General features: G+C 43.4%; 3 protein-coding genes across 9 annotated transcripts in view; 2 read left to right on the top strand and 1 right to left on the bottom strand.

Moving 5' to 3' along the window:
• LOC126937819 (constitutive coactivator of PPAR-gamma-like protein 1) overlaps positions 1–14,255 on the bottom strand; it is a 115,162-nt gene extending 100,907 nt beyond the window's left edge. For 2 of the 5 annotated variants that reach the window (XR_007719861.1, XM_050761576.1), the window contains exon 1: positions 13,547–14,212. Coding sequence is in view for 3 of the 5 variants with exons in the window: in XM_050761576.1 (XP_050617533.1) it covers positions 13,547–14,020 (474 nt within the window). In the remaining 2 variants the exon portion in view is untranslated. Of the gene's footprint in view, positions 1–1,794; positions 3,548–13,546 lie in introns of those variants that run through there. The other 3 variants (XM_050761575.1, XM_050761577.1, XM_050761578.1) reach the window with 2 other exon arrangements.
• The window catches only part of NINJ1 (ninjurin 1), an 868,176-nt gene that overhangs the window by 527,750 nt on the left and 314,639 nt on the right, over positions 1–25,787 (top strand). The gene's annotated exons all lie outside the window — the stretch shown is intronic.
• Positions 14,337–19,133, top strand: FAM120AOS (family with sequence similarity 120A opposite strand). The gene is made up of 3 exons (XM_050761594.1): positions 14,337–14,865; positions 15,353–15,473; positions 17,929–19,133. The coding sequence occupies exons 1-3, from the start codon at positions 14,849–14,851 to the stop codon at positions 18,013–18,015; spliced, it is 225 nt and encodes a 74-aa protein (XP_050617551.1). The 5' UTR covers positions 14,337–14,848; the 3' UTR covers positions 18,016–19,133.

Raw genomic sequence — 25,787 nt, 5'->3', positions numbered from 1 at the left:
TCTACAAAACACCTGATTAGTACTCCTCAAAAGTGTCAAGATCACCAAAGACAAACAGAAGCTGTGCCAGAAGACAGGGGATGGAGGATACCAGAGGTCCTGACCAGAGTCCCGGAACAGAAGAGGACACTGCTGGGAAACAGATGGAATCCAAATGAAGTCCATAATGAAGTTCACAGTAGTCTACCCAGGCTAGTTTCTTGGTTTAGATCACTGTGCCAGCTAGCAGGAAGTGAACATTCCCTGGAAGCTGAGTGAAGGATATTGGGGAAGTCTCTACTACCTTTGCAAATTCTCTATAAAATTATTCCAAATAAGTTCATTTTTCTAAAAAAAAAAAGTCAATATTCTAGAAGACAAGACATCAGCTGAAAGACTATTTCAAACCACTTTATTAGATGAACAAAGTATAACAGACACGGGAAAAATAAATCCTGGCCTAAATGCAAGTTTCAAAAAGCCTATTACATAAAAACAGAAAACTTCCCACAGATAGTCCAGTTGAAAGAAACAGGAAAACCTACAAAGTATGGAATTTGGTTACCAATTAATTTATGAGTGAATAAATGCAGTCAAACTACTAAGAATATTCGTAAGAGGCCCAATAGACAATTCCTTAAGATTTAAATCATGGAAAGTCTGGTTAAAAATCTGGTCAAGGATATGAGCAGGGGTAAAAAGATGATACAATGCAACGTTCGGGTGGGAATGGAAAAAAGATTCCGGGTTGCATCAAAATAACTTACGAGGCAGTTATTTAATTAAGAATAAACATTAAGTACCAGGCTGAAGCTTTGGGGATTCAGGGTCTGACAGACTTGAGCTCCCATGCTGTTCATCTGGTCTTCTGAAGCGCCTTCCTGTTTTCCCTGTTCCTGTACTAAGCTACTCTCTCACTCTTACGTATCTGCTTCTTCTCTTCCCTGGCCTTCCAACACCTGGCTTGGACTGGGCATAATATAATGAAATGTGTACTTCCAGCTCTTAATGTTAATTTCAGAAGTGAGTTAAAACTATTAAACACAATGTTGAAATTATTTCATTTTGAACCCCCTCGAAGAACAAAATGACGTAAAAAATTAAGCCCTGAAAACACTTACTTACAGGTAGCCCTTGAAAGGGGGTAAAGTCACTCACCGGAGGTAAATCAGACTTCGAACTATGAGCTGCCTCCTTACTGAAAGTCCCAGGCTAGTAGCCACTGAAAGTATCTGCCATTTCAAAAGCACCAGGCCTTGATTAATTTTTGTCAGGGCTACCATTTCCACTCTATCAAAATGCCAGCTTTGAGATCAAGGAAGTGAAACTCTCAAATTCCTTCTGTAAACAACCCCGAGGAGCATTCTGCTTCTCATCGCTTGTGAAGTGATGAGGGGGCCAGTGTCCAATAGAACACTCTAACCTGGGGCAGCCAGCATGGGAAGCACAACACTTCCCAGCTTCTTCCTCCCTGCCTACCCCTCCCCAAGAAATGCGGTAGGTGTTATTAGTGTTAAGAAGTTTAAGAAGTGGCAAAAGGGCCCATTTCTGGTCTCAAGAAAGTACTCTGTACTTCATTTAAGATGATGATTTTATGCCACTCTAAATTTACCAAATATTCCTAGGTAAATCTTTTTATCTCATTAGATTTACATTTCATCATTAAAAAGGCAGATATATCAAAACTTAGGACTTTTACTAAGAATAATGACTAAAAAACTCCCAAGCTTACTTGGCAAGTATAATTGTTTATTAATTCTGAAACACAGCTACGGGACGACCCCATAAGAAAAAAAACTTAACACTGTTACTTACTCCTAGTCTCCAGTGAAGAAACACTTCTACAATGAGGTTTGTGTCTCTGGCACCAGCTGGGTGAACTCCACTGCCTACTTTAACACTTTCTGTACTTCCATTTCTTCATCTGTAAGAATAATGGTATTCCTCTATCTCATAGGGTAGCTGCGATGATTAAACATACTACATGTAAACAGCTCAGAAGCATTCACAAATAATAAGCACTGGACAAATGTCAGTTCCTATGTACTTTTAGGGAAGCTGCGTAAAAAGGTTTCTTTATGCTTTTCACACAGGACCTGAAATGCTATGGGTTCTCATACATAGATTTTCTGACACTAGGAAAACACCGTTAACCTGGCTTTTCTTCAGAATAATTTTACACCAGTTCAGGGAACAACGTGACACATCCTCCAGCCCGCTATCTGATTCAGAAGATATAAAACAACCTGATCATAAGAGCGTATAGGTCCACCTAAATTATTTTGTTTTAAAAAACAACTACCACAAAGGCAGTTTGGGGCCTCTTCCCAATGGGCAGTCCATAGCTCTGAGGTGGGAAAAACTAACGCTGAAGCTTCTGCTCCCTACTCTAGTCCAACTAAAGAATGAGAACATTTAAAAAAAGTCAACTCCAATTTGGTGGCAGAGTTTTGTTGCTGTTTGAAGGGGAATTTAAATGTTATGACACATAGCAGCAATGCCTCTAAAAAGAACTCTCGCTCTTCAGGTAAGGCGAAATCATAGCTGAATAAGCTTATCTTACACATCTCGTTTAGAATAAATGAGAATTGGGTACGGCGATCTTAAAAACAAGGAAAACATTTATTAAAATAAGGGAGTGGGACATGAAAAGATGCTCAGCTTCACTCATTATTACAGAAATATAAATCAAAACCACAATGAGACATGTATACTTCACACCCATTAGGATGGCTACTATTTTTAAAAAAAGAAAATAAGTGTCAACAAGAATATGTGGAGAAAAATATATCCCTTGTGCATTGCTGGTGGGAATGTAAAACCGTGTGGCCTCTTGGGAAATAGTATGGTGATTCCTCAAAAAACTTAATACAGAACTACCCTATGATACAGCAATTACACTTCTAGGTTGAAAGAATGGGTCCAAAGAGATGTCAGTACACTCATGTTCACAGCAGCACCATTCACAATGACAGAAAGGATGAAACCCAAGTGTCTATCCACTGATGAATGGATAAACAAAATGTGGTCTACCCAATACAACAGAATGTTACTGAGCCTTCAGGAGGAAATTCTGACACGTTACAACACGTATGAACCTTGAAGACATTGTGTTAAATGCAATAAACCAGACACAAAATTACAAACACTGTACGATCTCATTATATGACGTTCATAGAGTACACAACTTCAGAGACAGAGGGTAGGATGGTGGTTACCAGGAGCTGGGGCACAGAAGGACTGGGGAGTTACAGTTTAGCGGGTACATAGTTTCAGTTTGGGATGAGGAAAAAGTTCTAGGGATGGATGGTGGTGGTGGTGGTGGTTAAACAACAATGTGAATATACTTAATGCCAATCTCAGTACTTTGGGAGGCCGAGGGTGGTAGGTCACTTGAGGTCAGGAGTTCAAGACCAGCCTGGCCAAGATGGTGACACCCTATCTCTACTAAAAATACAAAAATTAGCCGAGTGTGGTGGCAGGCGCACACCGTAATCCCAGCTACTCAGGAGGCTGAGGCAGGAGAATCGCTTGCATTCGGGAGGCAGAGGTTGCAGTGGGCTGAGATCACACCACCACGCTCCAGCCTTGGTGACAGAGTGAGACTCCATCTCAAAAAAAAAATATATATATATATATATACACACACACATACACTTAATGCCACTGAACTATACATTTAAAAATGGTTAAGTTGGTAAATTTTATGTTACGCGTATTTTACCACAATTTTAATTAACAATAATAATAAAAAGAAGGGTATCTCCCTGTCTTCTCAGAAGGCCTAGGTGCTTGGCTCCAAAATTAACTTCCTACTTATAAAAAGGGAGAGTTTTCCTTTTCCTTTGACTAACGACAAATAGCATGTATGTAATAGTTTGTATCTGCCAGGCTGTATCAAAGGGTGATACTTCTTTTTTGCTTTTGCAATCTCTTTTGCACACACTGCTTGTGATGTGATCACAGTCTGGTTCAATGGTTATTCAATAACACAGGTTAGGTGTCCTTTACTGAAACACTTAAGACCAGAAGTGTTTTGGATTTCAGGCTTTTTCAGGTTTTGGAATATTTGTTATTATGCTTACCAGTTCAACATTCTAAATTCAAAAATCAAAAATCAAAAATGCTCCAGTGAGCATTTCCTTTGTGCATCATGCTGGTGCTCAAAAAGTTTTGGATTTTGGAGCATTTCAGATTTGGGATGCTCAAATTGTAAAACTGTTTGATTTTTCCCTCTAAAAATATTAACAATAATAATAACAATAAAGGAGTGGATGTCATGAAAGAAATGCAAATTAAACTTTACAAACTTTAAAAATAAAAAAATAAAATGATAAAAGGAGGACACACCCACATAATTTGTATTCATAATCTATTTAGCCTACTCTAGTAATCTAATGACTCAGCTAAATCCTAGTAACATCATTCTTATTAAAATATCATTCCAAAATATAAAACATAAAATTTCAATTTTCATAATTTAGGAAAAAGAACCTCAGGTTGATACTATTTATTTCAAGATAGTAACACTTGCAAACTCTTCATAGGTCCAGGAAATTAAAACATCTCATCCATGGAGCCCAGTGACCCCCTCCAACAGTCTGGGCTGGCTTGTTACTACTGTTCATAAATATGCTCCAGCTCAGAGGATGAACGATGCACTTCAGACCTGTCAAGTCAACCCTCCAGCAATAAACCCTCTAGTATACTTCCCTGCACTAACCAGTAAAACACCAACATGGTAAATTCATCCTTTCAAGAAAGTTAATTGATTCTAGAGACAACTGAGAAAGGCCAAATGACTGGAGCACAAAAGTACTGTTTCTAAATCACGGATCCTAAACTCTATAATGCAGACTGACCATCACCTCTGCAAATATTGCAGTGGGTCAAGTTCAACTCTACACTTTTCCCTAAGATGCCTAGAAACAATGTGTGATAAAGCCAGGTATAACAAGAGGAAAGGTGGCTAAATGCAGCCCATTTCCCTAAGCAGTCACCCCTTTTATGCCCTCAACACATCTCCTAAGTTAAGAAGCATAAAAGGCTTATTCAAAGATAAAAGCTCTGCACCAGGTGGCCAAGCTGACACCAGTGATTTTGGAATTAACTCTATGGGGACTTTAAAACTTCTGCTTCCTACCATCTTTCTGTCATCACACTTCCTTGCCTGTAACTAGTGATTCATATCCATTTATCAAATATTTTCTGAACATGTACTACACACCAAGTACCGTTCCAAGAGCTGGATAACAGGCAAGGTCTTCATCAGATTTACTTCTAGAGAAAACATAAAAATAAGCAAAAATGGAGACAGGCGCAGTGGCTCACACCTTTAATCCCAGCACTTTGGGAGGCCAAGGCAGGTGGGTCACGAGGTCAGGAGTTTGAGACCAGCCTGGCCAACATAGTGAAACCCCATCTCTACTAAAAATAGAAAAATTAGCTGGGCATGGCGTGTAATCCCAGCTACTTAGGAGGCTGAGGCAGAAGAATTGCTTGAACCCAGGAGGTAGAGGTTGCAGTCAGTCAAGATCGTGTCACTGCACTCCAGGTTGGGCAACAGAGTGAGACTTTGAATTTAAAAAAAAAAAAAAAAAAAAAGCAAAAATGAAATAAATGGTGAACTATATGGAGACATTTAGAGAATTTAAGAATATTTTTATCTGAACTGTGATTCATTTAAATGCCTGGTTTATTTAGAAAATTGTGCCTATAAATCTACTGGAAAGTAGTCTAATTTTTCAAATCCTAAAATCTCTCTTCTGCATATTACGCGATATTTGACATTTATTCCTACAGTGTAGTGCTTATTAAGGTTGCAATGTGTAATATGTGTTAATTAGTTTCTTCCTATTCATATAAATCTCAGAAAACTAAAATGAAGAACAATGTCGATCTAAATATGTTAGACATAGGAGGAAGTATACTTGTGTATATTTTGATTCAGAAAATTAAGTTGTGGTTTTGATTACTTTCTTCCTGGTATACTTGGACATCTCTATTGCAAACATTTATATGACTTTACAAAGGATAAAGCTTAGAATTTTTTGATTTGCTCATACCAAAATTTCCTTACCTTGGCACTACTGGTATTTTGGGCCAGATTATTCTTTGCTATGGGGGCTGTTCTGTGCACTGTAGAATGTTTGGCAGCATCCTTGGCCTCCACCCAATAGATGCCTTCAGTTAACATCCTCCCCCAGCTGTGACAACCAAAAATGCCTCCAGGCACTGCCAAATGTCCCCTGCCAAATGTCTCAACTGTTAACCCTACTTGAGAGCCACTCACAGGTCTTCACTGAGTAAACATATTGTTCTACAGTATCAAAGAAAGTTCCAAACAAGAAAAAAAGGATTTAAATGAACCTCTTCAACCCAGAGGCTATAGGTTCCCTAACGGTTTCCTTCCTTTCCTATTCTGTTCACTCCTCCAGGCCTGGGCATTAACAGGCACTCAAGCGTTTGCTGAAAGGAGAATTAATCACCATTGGGAACCAGTCAGAAAAGAGTGTATGAGAAATTTAAGATTAAAAAAAAAAAAACAAATCTTAAGTAATGGCCATTGATCCAGATTTTGAAATAATCTGTCTGGCTATATAATGGAACGCAGCAAATATTCTGATTAGAGTTGAGTGCCTATGGTAAGCATAAGGGGGTACAAGAGGAGTAAACACACAGTCCCTGGCCTCAAGGAGACTACGGGTGGCTGGGGAAGGTAAATATGCAGCTATGCAGGTGGGTGCAATACAACAGACTACAGAATGTCCACTGCACACACACTATGCTGTGTGTGTATTCCCGGTCCACTTTTTCAAATATCAAGAGATTCCATGAAGAAGGCTGGCATTTGACATGGGCTTTGAAGTATAAGTAAAACTTTGATGAGCAAAAGTAGGACACAGTACAGTAGTTAAACAAGAGGGAATGACATACGCAAAAGCTGGATATTTCTTGGGGACATAGTGAGCAGCTGGGTTGGGAACATTTAAAAAAGTACAGTAGAGGGATTGTGAAACATGAAGTAAGGTCAAATGAATTTGTTCAGGTCGCAGGAAGGTCTACAAGTCTGAACAAGGAATTTGGACTTAATGGTTTTGCTCAAGTCCCAACAGGAGAGTGACCTCCCTGAAGATGTGGCCGTCCACCCTGCCAAAGCTGTGCTAGATTAGTTCCACTGCAGAGCGGGGGTGGCTGCAGAGGCCATTCTGACTGCTACCTACAGGAATACAAAAGTGTAACAACAAGGAATTGACCTATAGTATATGCCTTGCATTCTATATTTCATTCTATTTTATTCTCTGTCATTTTTAAATAATGGCAAACATCCAATAATTCGGTTTCACAACCCACCAAACAGTTTGCAAAGCATTTCTTAGAGCTTTTGGGTAAATATGGTGAATTCAAATGTTGGGGGTACCGGAAAAAAGGAAGAGTATAACAGTTAAGTAGGAGACTACTGAGCCAGAATTGGCCTGGTGTGTCATTATTCTAGGGAATGGGAGGACGGGACGCTGGAATAGCAAGCATGACTCTATGGCGGTAGAGGGTGTAACTCTGAAGTGTGTGATCATGAAGCTCAAGCTAGTTATAGCTAAAAAGGAAGCCAACAGAATGGGAAAAGAGAAATGGCAGAAGGCAAGCAGGGGACAGACGGTGGGAGTGGCAAGGGGCGACGGGGACACAGCATTCAGAAGTGTTAAAGATGGGGTCACTTTTCTCACTAATTATATAGTCCAAGCTCTGGAGTATCTAAAGTGCAATTAGAAATTCACTCCAGTTGCAGAATCAGAATGCCAGATTAGAGATGGGAATAGTCAGTGTCTGTGTTGATGGGACACAGTCTAAACAATATGTAAGTATGTAAAACCAGGTGCTGAAGTCTTTGAGGACAGCGAGGCTGTGCCTTGGAAATGGTGAGATGTTGAATACACTTGTGGTTAGCACTCACCTCAAAAGATGTAACACTGAGAAGTACATAATAAAGAATATACCATGGAAGTGGCCAAGAGGATTGTGGCATTAAGGAAACATCATATTGCAGTAACCCCCGGAAATGGAAGCATTGTGATCACTGGAAAAGGTTCAAGGAGGCAGACAGGAAGAGACAGAGTGGTTTCTGATAGGTTTGATTTTAAAGTTAAAAAAAAAAGAAGGAAGAGATTTCGATGACCATGATAATTGTTGATAAAGATCAGTGCTCAAATAAATTGTTGGCACAAGAGCTGAAGCTAACTTAGAACCAAGTTTTCCTTCACTTGGCATTTTTAAAATGGAATAATTTTAAATAAAATCTGGGTTTCTGGCTTTCTTGCAGAGTCTGAAGGTCTGGCAATGTTGACTCTACGGCCCTACGTGGCTTTTAAAATGTGCATACCTTTGGCTCTACTGTATGTATACACCATGTGTACACCATCTGTCGGGGTTGGATAAATTATGGAATACTATTTAGGGACTGAAAAGATTTAGAGCTCTAAGTATAGACATGGAAAGACTTCTTACAAATAAAAAAGCAAACTGCTGAATAACGTATAGCGTGATCACATTAATGTGAAAAAATAGAACTATATTATAATAATATGTATTATATAACTTATGACATAAAATATATGGCCTACACAGTCACTGTGGAAAACGTATGGCAATTCCTTAAAAAGAAAAACAGAGAATTACCATATGACCCAGCAATTCTACTTCTGAGCATATACCCAAAAGAACCGAAAGCAGGAACTCGAACAGCTCTCTGTATACCATGCTCATAAAAGCATTATTCAGTCTCCACAATAGTGAAAAAGTGGAAGCAACCCAAGCATCCACCAGTGGATGAATGGATAAACAAAATGTGGTACACATACACAGTGGAGTATTATTCAGCCTTAAAAGTTAAGGAAATTCTGACACAATCTACAACATGAATGAATCTTGAAGACACTATGCTATGTGAATTAAACTAGTGACAAAAGTAGTACAATAAGAGAAATATATACAATGACTAGTTTGAGGTACAATATGGTCAGTTTTTAATCTTAAAAATCTTCCAGTCAATTAAAGGTCCTTAAGAATAAGATATACTGTCAGCGTTCAGGATCTACTGATGGACATTTTTCTTCTGAATAGAAACTTTTCTTCTGAGTAGAAGCTTGGCTATTCCTATCCTAACTAGAAAACATAGTAGAAGCGGTTAGCTATCATAATTGACCTGAGGGTGAATTGTAGGTAGGCACACCCACAAAGTATTCTTACACAAAGAAGCTGAACTTTGACTTTAGCACTCCACTTCCGTCTTGAGGTTACTAATGACTTGTCCCCAGATGTCACTTAATCACTAGATCCTGTTTTTTCGCATGTAAAATGGGGTAACAAAGCACTCTGAGGATTAAATGAGATGGCATATGTGAGAAAGGACCTAGCAAGGACCTGGTCTGATACCATTCTCTCCCCCATCAAGTATACATGAAGAGAAATCATCTCTAAATACAAACATGTAATTATGCTAACCACGAAAATTCTAAACCATAGTCTAACCTCACATTCTTCCACTGACTTAAAGCATGAACGCCATTTTATGTAAGAGCATTATTTAACAAAACTCCAATGGAAGCAAATTCAGAAGATCTGAAGGACTTCATTATAAACCCTTACACTGATACCACAAGTCATATAGCAGAAACATTTATGAAAGCTCCAGTGACCAAGATTTTAAAATAAACATAAGTCATTTACTGAAGTTTCAAAGGTTATAATGACCCAAAGCACACAAGAGGAAACTGTCCAAGTAACTAGCTAAAACCAAGTTCAAATTAGGCTATTTCAGGACCTATCCAAAACTAGTCAATACACAGGCCAACGTATTATTATTATTTTCATTGTTCTGGCTCTCCTTCCACGTAGACCAACTTCTAATGGTTAAAGAAATACAATTACTACTACTGAACAAAAAATACAATTATTACTCTGTAAATGAAATAAACTCTAAGTCAAAAAAGATTTCTCCTGGCCGGGCACAGTGGCTCACACCTGTAATCCCAGCACTTTGGGAGGCCGAGGCGGGTGGATCACGAGGTCAGGAGCTCAAGACCAGCCTGGCCAAGATGGTGAAACACCGTCTCTATCAAAAACACAAAAATTAGCCGGGCATGATGGCAGACACGCCTGTAATCCCCGTTACTAGGTAGGCTGAGTCAGGAGAATCGCTTGAACCCAGGAGGTGGAGGTTGCAGTGAGCCAAGATCACGCCACTGCACTCCAGCCTGGGCAACACAGTGAGACTTCATCTCAAAAAAAAAAAAAAAAGATTTCTCTAAGCAAGGGTAACAAGAAATTATGCCCCTCCGCCAATTTACGAAACACGAGAAAGCACCAGTAAGATGCTTAAAGTTTTCATAAATGTCTCATTTACCCAATATTATATATACTGAAGTGTTCATGTCAATTCCTTTGCCAGTGGTTTTTACTTAATTTTAAAAAAATTACCATACGATAAAATTAACACGTTTACTTTGGATGAATCATTCTGATTTTAATGTATGGTAGCATCACCACCATCAGAATACAGAACAGTTCCATCACTCCACAAAGCTCTCTCCTGCTGTCCCCTTAATGTGTACATCCTTCCTCTCCTCTACTCTCAGCACCACTGAATTGGTCCCCATCACTATAGTTTTATAATCATCCCTTTTGAACCTGGCTTCTTTCACTCAGTATAAAACCTTAATTAAAGATTCATGCAAGTTGTTACCTACACCTTCCTTACTCTTGCTAAGCAGCATTCTATAGTATGGCTATACAGTAGTTTAACCATTCACTTATTAAAAGATATTTTGTTTCCACGTTTTGGCTATTATGATTTAAGCTGCTATGGACATTTGAGTACGAGTTTCTGCGCAAACAAAAGTCTTCATTAGGAAAATACCCAGGAGTGGAATTGCTGGATGGTATGATAAATGTATGCTTAACTTTATAAGAAACTGCCACTGTTTTCTGGGGTGGCGGTGCCATTCTGCATTCCCACAAGCAATGTGTAAGGATCCAGTTGCTCAGCATTCTTGCTAGCACTTGGTATTGCTCAAATTTTTTTCTCTTTTAGCCATTCTAATAGGCCTGTAGTGATACCTCATCATGGTTTTAAACCTTTTAACCATTTTAAGGGTATATTTTATTAAGTGGTATACGCTGTTTCGATCCCTTAAACAGAGAATGCTGAATATTAATTGTTATGACTCCAAATCATCCTTACAGAATACACATTGCACTACCCTCAGGGACCACTGAAGTACATAGGGTTGTTTTCCTTTTCTTAAAATAGCCCCAGAATTATGTTTGCTTTTTATAGCTTTTTAAATCTTCACTCTTGTTGTCACTTCTTGCTATTAATGGTGCTCCTGCCTCTGGCAGACTCTCCTCTTCACCCTCTTCTCAAGCTGAGTTTAGAAAATAGATAACCAAGCTTGTTAGAATTACATCTAAAAAGAGACCAGTCCGTGAGTGAGAGAGCTTAAAAGGATTTTTCAGTGAGGAAAGTAAAGGCACCCCCCCACGCCCGCCAACCCCCACAACATTGTACCCAAACTTCCTGACATCTTGCTTGGTTGCTGAGAAATTTCTAGTAGCTAAATCTCTCAGGCACTTTTCAAAAAAGTAAGGTTGCCAGCTAAGAGACCACCAAGTAATCGAGTCATTACAATACTCATTTTGTGCAATTTACACTATAATATGATCCTAGCTCAATAATTAAAAGCTTAGCAAAAGCAAAATATAGACAAAATTATCCCGTGTCCAGAAACCTAAGTGAAAAAGACGATCTGAAATGGAGCTTAAATCTAGTTTCCAAACACTTACACATTGGTCTGAATTCTGAGCACCTACTAGGTGTGCGAGGCATTCAAAGGGGTGCAAAGATAAAGAAACTGTAGAATTAAAAAGAACTCAACAGTTCTTTAAAGATACAGTGACCATATGCATACACACTGATTCTAATCCTAAGTAATATTCACAGTGTTCCCTTGAAACTCGCCTGACTAGTTAAGTAGATAGCTGTGCGGTTACCAAAGGCAAGTAAGTGCAGCCCATCCTGTCTTTTAAGTAGTCTTTTCCATCTCTGAACAAGACCAAACTTTGAACACTTTTACGCTCTATTAGGAAGATGGATCGCTTCAGACAAATGGCAGCACCTTACTTCCCTGAGCGCCCCAGGCTCCGATTCAGAAATTACTAGGCAGGCACTTCCTCTCACCCGAACTTCCCAGAGGAATGGCAGCTGTGTGTCTGCCAGGCGCAGGGGCCAATCGGGACTCTGCCGGCCGCCTCCACCCACGACTTAAACACCATCTCACCAATTGCAACCGGATCGTGGGTGGGACTTCCGCTATCATTTTAGGCTTAACTACCACCATCTCCTCGCGGGCACCGGGGGCAACCGCGAAGACAGAATTTCACAAACTTTCAGCTCCAGCAGTTTCAAGGAAATGTCAAAGAATGACAAGATGGAAGGCAGAGTGGCGAGAGCTAAGACACCAAAAAGGCCCCCAAAATTTGTTTTCAAGAAAACCAATGAAAAAAGCAAGCAATCAGAACGTGAAGTCCAGGATCATGTCTGTGCTTATCTCCACAGTCACTGCTGGGTCCTGAAGTTCTCCTCTGGCCCAGTGCCAGCTGCGGAACCCTCTGCCAAAGGGCCAGAGGAGGCCGGTGATGTAGAGCTCTGATTACCCACCCGTCAGGGCGCCGCTGAAGGTCACTGAATACTTACTGTGCACCCGAAAAATAAATCCTGCGAGTTCACGCCCCGTGTAGCTCGCCCCCTGACTTTGAAGGACTCCTTTCGCGTGGGATCTACAAAACCGAACTGCCTTAAAGACCTCTTTCACACCGACGTGAAGTCACAGAACTGACAAATCCCATCCTGTCAAAGTGCACGGTTCTTTGAAATCTAACACAAAAAGTCATAGAAAGATTCTCTAAACACCCTGTACTAAGAGGAACACGGACAGGGCACTGCGTTCTGAAGTAGAGGCCAGGGCACTGGCCCTTAGACACGTCTCGCTGTCACCGGGCTAACAGCATTGGCAAGGGCGGCGGCGGCAGCAGTGATATCTGCAGCCCCCGAGGGCCCTGGCGAAACCCCCTCTATTACTCTGTATCCTGCTTGCTTCCAAGATGAACCTGTTGCTGGGAAAGAACAGGCTAAATTAGAAAAGGGAGTCATATTTTGTCAAAGTTGAAGGTGAGTGATAGCCTGCCCGCCCCCATAGGACGGGAAAAAACTAAGGATATTCGGGATGATGACACTGCCGCCTCCGAATTCTGGTCCGGTGCTCTCTCCCAGCCCTCAGGTGTCCCCACGCGGCCGTGGACCCCGAACAGGGACAGCTGGAGGCGGGCTTGGGCAGCGCGCGGCCTGCACCCGCGGCCATCCATCTTGCGGCCCGGCCCGGCTATCCCGAGCCAGGGCAGGGGGAGCTCGCTGCCCCCAGCGCCGCCACGGCCGGGCGACATTCTGTGCCCTGGGAAGGGGCATAGGGGTGCGGCGCGGCCCCGGTCCCCGGCCCGCCCGGATCCCCGGCCTCACCTTGACGTGGAAGCGGATGAGCGCCAGGCGGATGCAGTGGGCCATGCAGACGGGCGGCAGGAACCAGACCTTGGGCGGCGGGGTGCCCTTGTTCTGGACATGGCTGACGATCTGCTGTGCCGTCTGGCGCTCGTTGCCCTGCCGCTTGACCCACTCGTGCAGCCGGGCCTTCTCGAGCGCGCCGTTGAAGAAGACGAAGAGCTCGATGTTGCCGCCGAAGCAGGCCTTGGCCAGCGCCGCCAGGTAGCCAAGCATGTGGTTCCACTGGCCGCCGCTGACCCAGTCGGTGTAGAAGCCACCGTAGAGGCGGTGCAGGCAGTTGTCGGCGTCCACCAGCAGGCGCAGCGGGGTCTGCGGGGGCCGCTGCCGCCCGCCGCCCACCAGGCTGCCCCGGGCCAGCTTCTGCAGCTCCACCGGCACCACGGCGCTCGGGCAGTGCTTCTCGATGTAGTCCTGGAAGCCCTGCACGCCCATGGCGGCGGCGGGGGCGCGGGCGCGGGTGCGGGCGGGGGGCGGCGGGGCCGGGGGCGGTGGGGCCGTGGCGCGCGGGCGGGCGGGCGGGCGGGCGGGGGCGGCGGCCTCTAGGGGGGACTGGGGCGGGTCGGGGGCGCGCTCATGGCCGCCGCGGCCGCCATGTGCTGCCGCCTCCCAGGGCCATGTCTGGGGAGGGACCTGCCGCCGCCGCCGCTGCCGCCGCTGCGAGGCCGAGGCCGAGGCCGAGGCTGAGGGCCGGGGCGGGGCGGGCGGGCGGCGCTGACGTAGCGGACCCGCCCGGCGCGGACGCCGCCCAGGCCCGCGCAGGCCCGCCGGCGAGCAGGCGGAAGAGGCGGCGCCGGCGGGACGCGGTTCGGGGCTCCCGGAGGCGGCTGCGGCGGAGGCGGAGGCCGGGAGTCGGGCCGGGGCGGGATCCAGGGGGCGCCTGAGCCGGAGCAGGCCGCGCCTGGAGGCCACAGGCCGCTCGCCCGCCTCAGGCCCGTCGGCCGCCGCTCCCCTCCTGGCGGCCTGTTCCCCGCAGGACCAGAGAGGCCGCCGCCTCCGCCCGGCGGTACTCCGGCGAGGGGAAGCCGCGAAGCAGGTCCTGGGGAAGAGCTCGCCTGCTCCTGAGGGAAGCGGCGATAAGATGGAGCTTTGAGGGTGAGCCGGAGGCCGAATTACTCTGCTCGTCGGGACGCAGCCTTTCTAACGCCACGGTGGGCTCGCACCGCTCTGGGCCTGCTGCCCACACTGACTGCGGGGTCCGGGGGAGCGGGATGCTGGCCGACCGCGCCGGGCTTCTTGGAAAGAGCAGGAAGGAGCGCGAGAATGCAGTTCCGCGGCAGGTGCTCATCCCAGCAGCTTCGGGCTCTCGGTTGTAGTGGTTTTTACACCTATGACAAATGACATGGCCAAACGCACCATAATGTCTGAAGGTACAGGTAGTCCTAAGCGCCTGCTCGTCACGGAAGAGACTGTCTTGAGAGCACAGGTCTGTTGCAGCGTGGAAAGCCTGCGTTCCCACTGCGGAATGGCCAGGCTGAAACGTGCGCCTTTGCAGTGGGTCGCCCTGCCCTTCTTAGGGAGAGGGATTTAAATCTTGTTGGTTTAGTAGCATCTTCTGGAAGGAGGTCGTTTACGTAAATTCTGTTCCTAAGCTCTGTCGTAATTGCTTCTAAAATGAGGTTGATACTGTATGTATATTAGGCTTGCATAAAACATTTTCAAAAAGAGATTAATGCCTTTCAGAATATAAATTTAGAAACCCAGCACAAAAGTTTTAAAGTGCCGCTTTTACTTACTTTCACCTCTCCATCTGTTCTTTTTCTGGAGAAACCTCTGTAGAGGAGCAGGATGCAACCGACAGGCTGTGGCCGGACAGCCCCTTCCCAGCACATGGAGCCTGCACGCGCACGATTTGGTCAAAGAAGCCCCCATACTCCCGGTGAAAAAGGCAAGTTTGATTTTTCTGCTTTCTTTTCTGATAGCCACGTCAGATACAAGCCAGTATCATATATACATAAATTAAATGCTGTTGGTATTTTAAGAAGTTACATTTAAAAACAGACTGACAAGTTATGCCACTCACTTATGCATCAAATTAGTCACAAAGCCAGGATGACATGTTATCTAGAAATAACACAGGCCAGGTGCGGTGGCTCACGCCTGTAATCCCAGCACTTTGGGAGGCCGAGGCGGGTGGATCATTTGAGGTCAGTAGTTCGAGACCAGCCTGGTCAACATGGTGAAACCCCGTCTCTACTAAAAATGCAAAAATTAGCCGGGCCTGGTGGTGTGCGTCTGTAATCCCAGCTACTCGGGAGACTGAGGCAAGAGAATTGCTTGAACCCGAGAGGCAGAGGTTGCAGTCAGCACAGATGGTGCCACTGCACTCTCTAGCCTGGGCATCAGAGCTAGATTCCATCTCAAAAATAAATAAATAAATAAAAGAAATAATACAGTTAGCCATTAAATAATAAGGTAAAATCCAGAAATATCCAAATTTCCTTCTATAACCCAAGGCAGGTTCACAAGGTGAGGAGTAGTAGTTTTTAATCACTTGTATTTTCATTCATAGCATTGCATTCCATGTATTTACCTTTTCTTTAAATACTCTTGCTTTTAATTTTTAAAAATGCATTAGTACGGCCGGGCGTGGTAGCTCACGCCTGTAATCCCAGCACTTTGGGAGGCCGAGGCGGGCATATCACAAGGTCAAGAGATCGAGACCATCCTAGCCAACATGGTGAAACCCCACCTCTACTAAAAACACAAAAATCAGCTGAGCGTGGTGGCGCACACCTGTAGTCCCAGCTACTCGGGAGGCTGAGGCAGGAGAATCGCTTGAACCCGGGAGACGGAGGTTGTAGTGATCACGCCACTGCACTCCAGCCTGGCAACAGAGCGAGAGTCCATCTCAAAAAAAAAAAAAAAATGCTAGTGCCAGTATCTGAAATTCTGGAAATAAATTTATTTTCACCTTATTACATTGTAGAGTTCTAAGGTTCTGGAGTCAGGCCCCCAGCATCTGTCTTATGATAAGTCTGTGCCGTTGCAAAAATATTTACCCTGTTTGAACCTTGAATTTTATCATCTGTAAAATCAACATATTAATAGTACTTAACCTCCCAGGTTGTTTTAAGGATTAAATCAGATAATCTGTGTGCCTACCACACAACAAATGCTCAATAAATGTTGACTTTTGTAGTTATTTCCAGAAACTGTATTTGTCTAGACTTATACTCGAGAACATAGACCAGTTATTGTACTTTTGGAAAGTTTAAAATTCATTATTGTATCATAACACATAAAACTCAATTCTTAGTTGCCCTATTTAGCTGTGTGTTCTTTTTTTTTATTAAAAAAACACTTTTTTTGTTGAGTAACTATTGATGGCAGGCAAAATATTTAGCTGACAAACGCTTATATACTCTGCATTCTCAGCTCAAATTCGGGGGTTGTTTGAAGTTAAATTGCTTAAATGTTGAGGTAAAAATAAACATCTATGTTTAAAATTTAATAAAAAGTTATGTCTTCTTGGGGGTCACAATATGACAACTAATAATTGGGGACTTTTTCTTTTTTTATTTTATATTTATTTTATTTATTTTTTGCCCCCCAAAATGGAGTCTTGCTCTGTTGCCCAGGCTGGAGTACAGTGGTGTGATCTCAGCTCACTGCAACCTCCCTCTCCCAGGTTCAAGTGATCTCCTGCCTCAGCCTGTAGAGTAGCTGGGATTACAGGTGCACACCATCACACCTGGCTAAGTTTTGTATTTTTAGTAGAGAGGGGGTTTCACTATGTGGGCCAGGCCAGTCTTGAGCTCCTGACCTCAAGTGATCCACTTGCTGCTGCCTCCCAAAGTGCTGGGATTACAGGCATGAGCTACCGCACCCAGCCTAATATCTTTAATTAATATTTTACTTAGGGGAGGTGTCTAACCACCAGCAATAACAGATGAGTTTCCAGTTTTTCAAACAAGGTAATAAGAGACCTTGATCCTGCCCATGTAATCGTTAGCATATGTTGGGAGACCAGCAGGCTGGAGCTAAGTGCAGGGAGTCTGTGAAGAGAGCAAATTAATCCACACTTGGGATTCTAACCTATAACGTTTACCTAGCACCAGCCCTGTTAATTAATTATCAATTTTAATTACCCAGAAGAACACACACATCTGTAGGCCTGCTTCATAAATGGTAGATCAGTAACTGACCACACTGCAGCAGTGTGTCAGCAGTTGAGAAGTGTTTTGATCTTCAGGCTCTGCTCTCTCTCTAGTAGTATGAGTTAGCAGTAGCAGAGTATAGGAGAGCTCCACGGAGATCCATATTCAGACTCTGGAGACCATGACAAAATGCATTTCATATTCCAAACTAATACGTAAACTGCCTGTTTTTTTTCTTTTCAGATTTCCAGAAGCTGTTCTGTTAATAACAAAGTCTCGAGGAAAACCACAAAACCACCAACACTAAGATCATTCTTGAGTCCAGTTTGAAAAACTAGGGTCAAATTCTGCAGAGGCATTCAAGGGACAGGATACCACCCTAATGCCCACTGTGTGAAGGAAAATGCTCTATTCACCATTCCTCAGCTTCTGCTTCTGGTTTCAGAGTTCTCTCTATATTGGAGGGTGTTTTAAAGCTAGAGTGATCTTTATCCACTTCTATTAACACATCTGAATGTGAAGGTCAAGAGGAGAAAGTGACATGTCCTAAGTCAGAGTAGAGTGAACAAGAAAATAAGACAAACAGCGACTGAGTCCCTGGTGTATACTGGGCATTGGCAAGTTACTGGGGATATGGAGATGAAGAAAATGTAATCCCTTCTTCAAGGAGCCCAATCTACCAAGGTAGACAGACATATAGACAAATAGATTATATACTTGCATAGAAAAAAGAAAGAGGAGAAGGAGATCAGTGTGATCTGTGTAACTAAGTACCCTGTACAACCCTCTTGGCCACAGATCATATTGCCCTTTATAGCGGGGATGGTAATCCCATCTCCAAATTCCACATGTACTTTGCAGGCAGACCACACCCATGTGTGGGTCCTGACTCTACCATTTATAAACAGCATCACTTTCAGCAATTCTCAGCCCTCCAAGCTAGGGTCATTGTCAATAGGGATACTGCCTCACAAGCATCAGAACACCAAAGGAGACCATGTGGATGAAAGCAACCAACACTGCCCTGGCGGTTCATAGGTGCTTAGAGTTTCCAGCTTTCACTTTCAGTCTAATGCAGCACTGCCTGCTTTTTGTTTTTGTTGCTTCGTTTGTTTTTTTCTTACCGTGTTCACCACACTTGTGTCCAAATAGCTTTGGGCTGATGCAAAAGTATCTATGTGGAAGAGAGAAAGAAGAGTTGTTCTCATGGAGGGCCTTCAGATGAGTGCTGTAGACTCTAGGCAACTTCCAAAGAGGCTTCTCAAGCAGGGTGGGCAGTGGGAGCTGCTATGGAATCAATGGACAAACATTGACAGGGACTGCTTTGAAAGACAGTACCCAGTTGAGTATACTCTGTTAAGGGCTAAAACTTCATAGTCATCCCTTAAACACTGCCTGATGGAATCTTCAGGATCATATTTTAAAGTAAACTATATTTTACAATGTGATATAAATCAAATGAGTTGTTTTTTTTTTAAATTAGGAATTTCCCTAAGTACAAAGCCATTTTAAGGTATACATTTTAGAGACTATTATTAAGCGGTCTGTGCATTTGTGTAAACCATAAAGATCTTTCCAGAGGAAGCAAGTCTCTCATCCCAGGATATGAAAACGCCCCAGCCCCAGGCTTGAGTAGCCTAGATCACATGAACCTGACTTCCTCTGAGGAGTCTAGGACCTCAGATATAGGTGGGATCACACAGTGACCCTTCTGGAAACAGCTAAGACTTGCAGCTCAGGCCTGTGACCTTGCTGATGACAAAGGAAGAGGTCAGGGTTGACTAGAGCTCCAGAAAGAATGCAAGTGCGTCTGGAAGGCAGGAAGAAAGTTACTGCAATACTTTATCCTCAGGGTGGAACGAGAGTCTGGGAAAGCTGTGCCCACTTCCCCATTCCTCCCGGGTCCCGGGTGTGGTATAAGGAGAGTTGGCCCAATCTGGGAGCTAAGGGACCTGAGACAGCTACTGCATCAGTGCACTCAGAAATGAGGATTTTGGCACAGTTATTCATGAGACATCAGCCCATCATATAAAACATGCCTCCAGTTTGGTTAAACTAGGAAGCACTATATAACATTTTAAAATCAGTTACATGTCACTGATAAAAGACTTAATATTACCCTGACGTTATTTTTCTTGAGGCAACATAAAACCCATTGTCTACAAAAAATCCAAAAATTAGCCAGATCTGGTGTGCACCTGTAGTCCCATCTGCTCAGGAGGCTGAAGTGGGAAGACTACTTGAGCCAAGGAGGTAGAGGTTGGAGTGAGCCCAGATCATGCCACTTGCACTCCAGCCTGGGCAACAGAGTGAGGCCCTGTCTCAAAAAAAAAAAAAAAAAAAAAAAAAAAAATTGTGAAAGTTTGGAGAACCAGGAATAAGACTGGGTGGGAACTAATAATGACAGGTACTTTTAACAATACAGCTGGGGTGTTGTTGATGACATGAATGAACCCCAATCTTACTGTAGTCATTTGCTCAAGATTCGAAGTCATAAAAAAGAGTAGAATGGACCAAACTTAGGTACTAAGAGTCCCCAGCCCAGCAGTGAAAGCAGTATATAGTTCCTTTGACTTTAATATGGGGAGACAGGTTCCTGGATTGACAAATCTCATCAAAAGTAGACACAATTTTTTTTTTAATTTTTTCTCAGACCTCTCAGGGATGAATATATACAATTTCTGAGAAAGAAACCTGAGTACCTTTAGGAAGGGAAAAGGAATGCTGAATATCCCTAAACAACAAGTTTATTGCATATTTGGTAAGACTTAACTATACCCTATCCTGGAAGATAGAAGATACCCTGCCCTTAGAAGACAAAGAGACTGTAAAGCTATGCCTTCTGAATCTTAAGCCACTCTTTAGGTAATGAATCCCTTCATAGTCCAAACATCTCAAGAACTCTCAATTTGTACCATTTGCCTTTTATTTTCCATTTATTTAATACCACAAATTCACTTTATTATTATGAAGCCAATATCTACATCTTCTCACAAAGATTCTCATGAGAAACACAGAACTCCTTACCAGCCTCAAAATGTACTGTGACATTTCCATAACCTACAGGTCTAGAAATCCTATGCCAAATATGGTTAATTTGTTTGCTGAGAAGGATGTAGAACTGGAACCCTCATACACTGATGGGAAAACAGTCTGGAACTTTCTTAAAACATTCTGGTAAATGGGGCCCCTGCAAGCTAGAAAGTGTGGCTATAATCCCTGGCTTTTTTCCTTTTTTAAACTTTTTCTCTCTCAGTCCTGACCTAAAGGTGACCCTAGTCAGGCCGGGCACGGTGGCTTACGCCTGTAATCCCAACACTTTGGGAGGCCAAGGCGGGCGGATCACCTGAGGTCAGGAGTTCGAGACCAGCCTGACCAACATGGAGAAACCCTGTCTCTACTAAAAACACAAAATTAGCTGGGCGTGGTGGCGCATGCCTATAATTCCAGCTACTCGGGAGGCTGAGGCAGGAGAATCTCTTGAACGCGGAAAGTGGAGGTTGCAGTGAGCCAAGATTGCACCATTGCACTCCAGCCTGGGCAACAGCAGCGAAACTCTGTCTCAAAAAAAAAAAAAAAAAAAAAAAAAAAACCCTGAGAGAAAACCTGTCTTTCCAGCCAGAGGAAGCAGGAAAAAATGACCCTATGGTCTGAAGAATGTAGAACTAATCCATCTTTTTTTTTTCCCCCTTCTCTGCTTTCTGCCTGAGGGGCATTCCTTTTGGCAAAATGGAAAGTGGGCAGGTAATCATCAGAGAGAAAGCCCATCCTTCTAAGCCAGAGGATGAGGAAAAGGGGCCCCCTGGGTGCCAGGGAGTCTGGGGGGAAATCCTGAAGCGCAAAGTCCTGAAAAGAGGATTCTCTTATTCTGTACATGAGCAGAATTCTGTGCTCATCCCAGAGCTGCACATACCAGAGGCAGAGCCCAAGCAACACAGCCACACTCTGAACTGACGCTCGGATCACCACTAGCAAACAGAAGGCAACGCAGGACCTGCGGACTCAGGCTAACGAGGCTGACTGCCCCACAAAACAGAAAGAAAAGAAACATTCTTCAGGGAATTGTAGCAGAGCACAGAGGCTCCCAACATAAAACACAGTCCTCACTTGAACAGCGGTCAGAACTGTAAAAATGACCTTCCAACCTGAAACTGTGCCATGTGCTGTGAATAATCATTAATGGGTAAAATTGTGATTTTTTTCTGTCTTTTGAAAATTGTCAAAACATTGGTAATCTTGTACTGTTAGAAATGTATAAGGAAACAATAAATATTTTTGTACGCTGTAATTTAAAACATTAGCAACACTGGGAATTAAAGTGTTTGATGTCTTCCTAAAAACCATCAAGAGACATTTGAACAGTGCTTGCCTTCTTCAAAAGTCATGTACCTTATGATATGCAGCGAGCACCTTTTCTGTGTTTCAAAAACCTGTCATGCCCCTTCTAAGTTTGGATCAGCCTCTAATATTTTATCCTTTCTGCTTTCAATGTCATGAAATATCTCCAAGTCCGTTCAACATGAAGGTTTTTGCTGACGTTCCTTCCTCTGGGACATCATCCTTTCCATCACAACCGCATTCTTCATTTATTGGATGAATTCACCTTCTCGGCAGCAGTGCCAGCATCCCATAGTCTGTTTCTTCAGTGACCCCGTTTATGTTTGATTTCCATTCACTTTCAGTGTTTTCGGTTTTGAGTTTCTTTGCTGCGCTTCTATCTTTATTTGTCCATTTTCTCTTTTGAATATCCATTTGTGTAAAATGCCTGTGGGTTTATCACTGGGAGACAAGGAGGCCACACAATTCATACTTCGCTGTCTGTGCATGAACTGAACACAAACGCAGAGTGACCAATCACCCACAGGTTTTGGAAAGAAGAGACATGATTGGTCACTGATCATGATGTACCTTTGTTATTATGTAGTGATTTGTGGACTGGGGAGCTAGCAGAAAGTTTGAACTTCATGCAGTTACAGTTAATATATTCTGGTAACTCAAATTTGAACCATGTTGTCACATGTTGTCAGGCAACTGGTGTTCACCATAGTAACTAAAATTTCAGAGTCATGAAATGTCACTTCTGATCTATTCATTAAAAGTCAGTCACTCATTCTGGCTCACACTCAAGGGTAAGGGAATTAGGCCCCAGCTTCTGAAGAGAGGATCTCCAATGACTTTGTGGACATATTTTCTGATTCTTCAGGAAGTCCATATTCCTGAAGAATATTGGCACTGGGTATAGAATTCTGGGTGGATGATTCTTTCCTATGAGTGCTTTAAAGATATTGTTCCACTGCATCTTGGCCTACACGATGTTTTGTTATATGTCTGAGATAATCTGCAATTTGAATTGTTGTTCCCTATACCTAATGTATTGGGTTTCTTTCTGGCTACTTTCAGGATTCTTTAAATCCTTGATTTTCAGCAGTTCGATTATGTTATGCTGAGCATCTTGTTTAGATTTTGCTGAGTTTCTTGAATGTGTATTTCTATTGTTTGTCAAATTTAAGAAGTTTTCAGCAATTATTTCTAAAAACTTTTTTTGTGTCTGCACCAATTTCTCTTTTCCCTCTGAGACTCCAGTGTCAAATATATGTGATTTTCTGGTGTTGTCTCCCAGGTTCCTGAAGTTCTGTTCATTCTGTTTAATCCATTTTCTCAGTGTCCTCTGTTTAATTTCTACTGATCTGTCTTCAATTCACTGACTCTTTCTTTTGTCATTTCCATTCTGCTACTAAGTCCATCCGTTACATTTTTCAACTTCAGAAATATAATTTTTTCAGTTCTAGAATTCTCATTTGTAATTTTCGTAGCTTCTGTGTCTCCATCAAAAACTTCTCTCTCTCTCTCTCTCTCTCTCTCTCTCTCTGTCTCTCTCTCTCTCTCTTTCTTGTGGAGTCTCACTCTGTCACCCAGGCTGCAATCTTTATGCACTGCAACCTCTGCCTCCTGGGTTCAAGCAACTCTCCTGCCTAACCGCCCAAGTAGCTGGGATTACAGATGTGCACCGCCATGCCCAGCTACTTTTTGTATATTTTTAGTAGAGACAGGGTTTCACCATGTTGGCCAGGCTAGTCTTGAACACTCAACCTCAGGTGGTCCACCCGCCTTGGTCTCCCAAAGTGATGGGATTACAGACATGAGCCACTGAGCCTGGCCCTTTGTTTTCATCTTAAGAGAATAGTTATAAAAGTTGTTTTAAGTTGTTGTCTGATGATCCAACATCCGAGTCATTTTTGGAATGACATGTGTTGGTCGTCTTTTTCCTTGTGAATAGGTCATACTTACCTGGTTCCTTGAGCATCTAGTAATGTTGGATCGTATTCTGGATGTTTTGAATACCAAGTCCCGAGAGTCTGCAGCTTGTTAAAATCCCCTGGAGAAGATTGATTGTAAGCAGACAACCAACTCAGTTAAGTTCAGATGACAAACTGTCTCCCCTTCTGTGGTGGTGGTCCCAGTGGCACCTCTTCAATTTTCAAGGACTCTGTTCGCTTCTCTGTGTCTGCCTGTGCATGTGCGGCTTAGGCCTGAGCCCAGGACTTGTGCCAGCCCGTACCCAGACTTAGGGATTCCCCTCCTCTAGCTCTCTCTTCTCTAGGATGCGTCAACACACACTGCTTGGCTCACAGAAACGTCTTGGAGTTTTGTTGCCCATCTGCCTCTTTATGGTAGCATGACTGGGGTCTCCCTCAAAGCAGGGCTGGGAAAGAAAGAGAAAGGGAGAGAGAGGAAGAACACAGGGATTTCCCCCTGCATTCCTTGGTTCACAGTGGCTCCTTTTCCTGGTCTGTTGGCCAGAGAGACCAAGCTCTTCTTGGAGTTTTTACTGCACATGTCAACTGGGAAGTTGCTTGACAGGGGGTTGCTGGGGGGCTGGCTATCTTTATATCAAAGCTGAAAGGGGCTGGTCGCAGTGGCTCATGCCTGTAATCCCAGCACTTTGGGAGGCTGAGGTGGGCAGATCACTTGAGGTCAAGAGTTCGAGACTGGCCAACATGGTGAAACCCAGTCTCTACTAACAATACAAAAATTAGCCAGGCGTGGTGGCAGGTGTCTATAATCCCAACTACTTGGGAGGCTGAGGCAGGAGAATTGCTTGAACCTGGGAGGTGGAGGTTGCAGTGAGCCAAGATTGTGCCACTGCACTCCATCCTGGGTGACAGAGACTCCGTCTCAAAAAAATAAAAATAAAAATAAAAAACCTGAAAGGGGTAGGAGTACAGAAAACTGGGAAACACATGCCTGTTTTGTGACTTCTTCAAGTTTTGTCACCCTCCTTCTTCCAATTTGCCTGCCATTATTTACTTTCCAGAGACCTCAAGGAGTTGGCATTTCATTTTTTAGAATTCTTAGTTTTCTTTTTGTTTTTTTTTTTTGAGACAGAGTCTTGCTCTGTCACCCAGGCTGGAGTACAGTGGCGTGATCTCGGCTCACTGCAGCCTCCGTCTCCTGGGTTCAAGCAATTCTCCTGCCTCAGCCTCCTGAGTAGCTGGGACTACAGGCGTACGCCACATGGCTGGCTAATTTTTGTATTTTCAGTAGAGACGGGGTTTCACCATGTTGTCCAGGATGGTCTTGATCACCTGACCTCATGATCCACCCACCTCAGCCTCCCAAAGTGCTGGGATTACAGGTGTGAGCCACCGTGCCCGGCCTAGAATTATTAGTTTTCTTTGGGAGGCTGAAGTAGGTAGATCATCTGAGGTCATGAGTTCGAGACCAGCCTGGCCAACATGGCGAAACCCCACCTCTAGCAAAAATACAAAAGTTAGCTGGGTGTGGTGGTGCATGCTTGTAATCCCAGCTGCTTGGGAGGCTGAGGCAGGAGAATCACTTGAATCCAGGAGGCAGAGGTTGCCGTGAACTGAGATTGCGCCACTGTACTCCAGCCTGACCGACAGAGTAAGACTCTGTCTTAAAAAAAAAAAAAAAAAAAAAAAAAATCCTTAGTTTTGATGAGTGGGAGAACTGAACTGTGCTGTGCCTCCTCCATCCTGGCCAGCAAGTAGTCCCAAAACTTAAAAAAAGTTTATAAAATTTAAACTTGAGGAGCTGTTTTGTTTTTGTTTGTAGGTAATCAGGTGTTTTCGTTTGTTTAT

Source organism: Macaca thibetana, chromosome 15 (genome assembly GCF_024542745.1).
Source record: "Macaca thibetana thibetana isolate TM-01 chromosome 15, ASM2454274v1, whole genome shotgun sequence".
Taxonomy (NCBI): domain Eukaryota; kingdom Metazoa; phylum Chordata; class Mammalia; order Primates; family Cercopithecidae; genus Macaca; species Macaca thibetana.
This window is presented reverse-complemented; position numbering and strand designations above follow the sequence as displayed.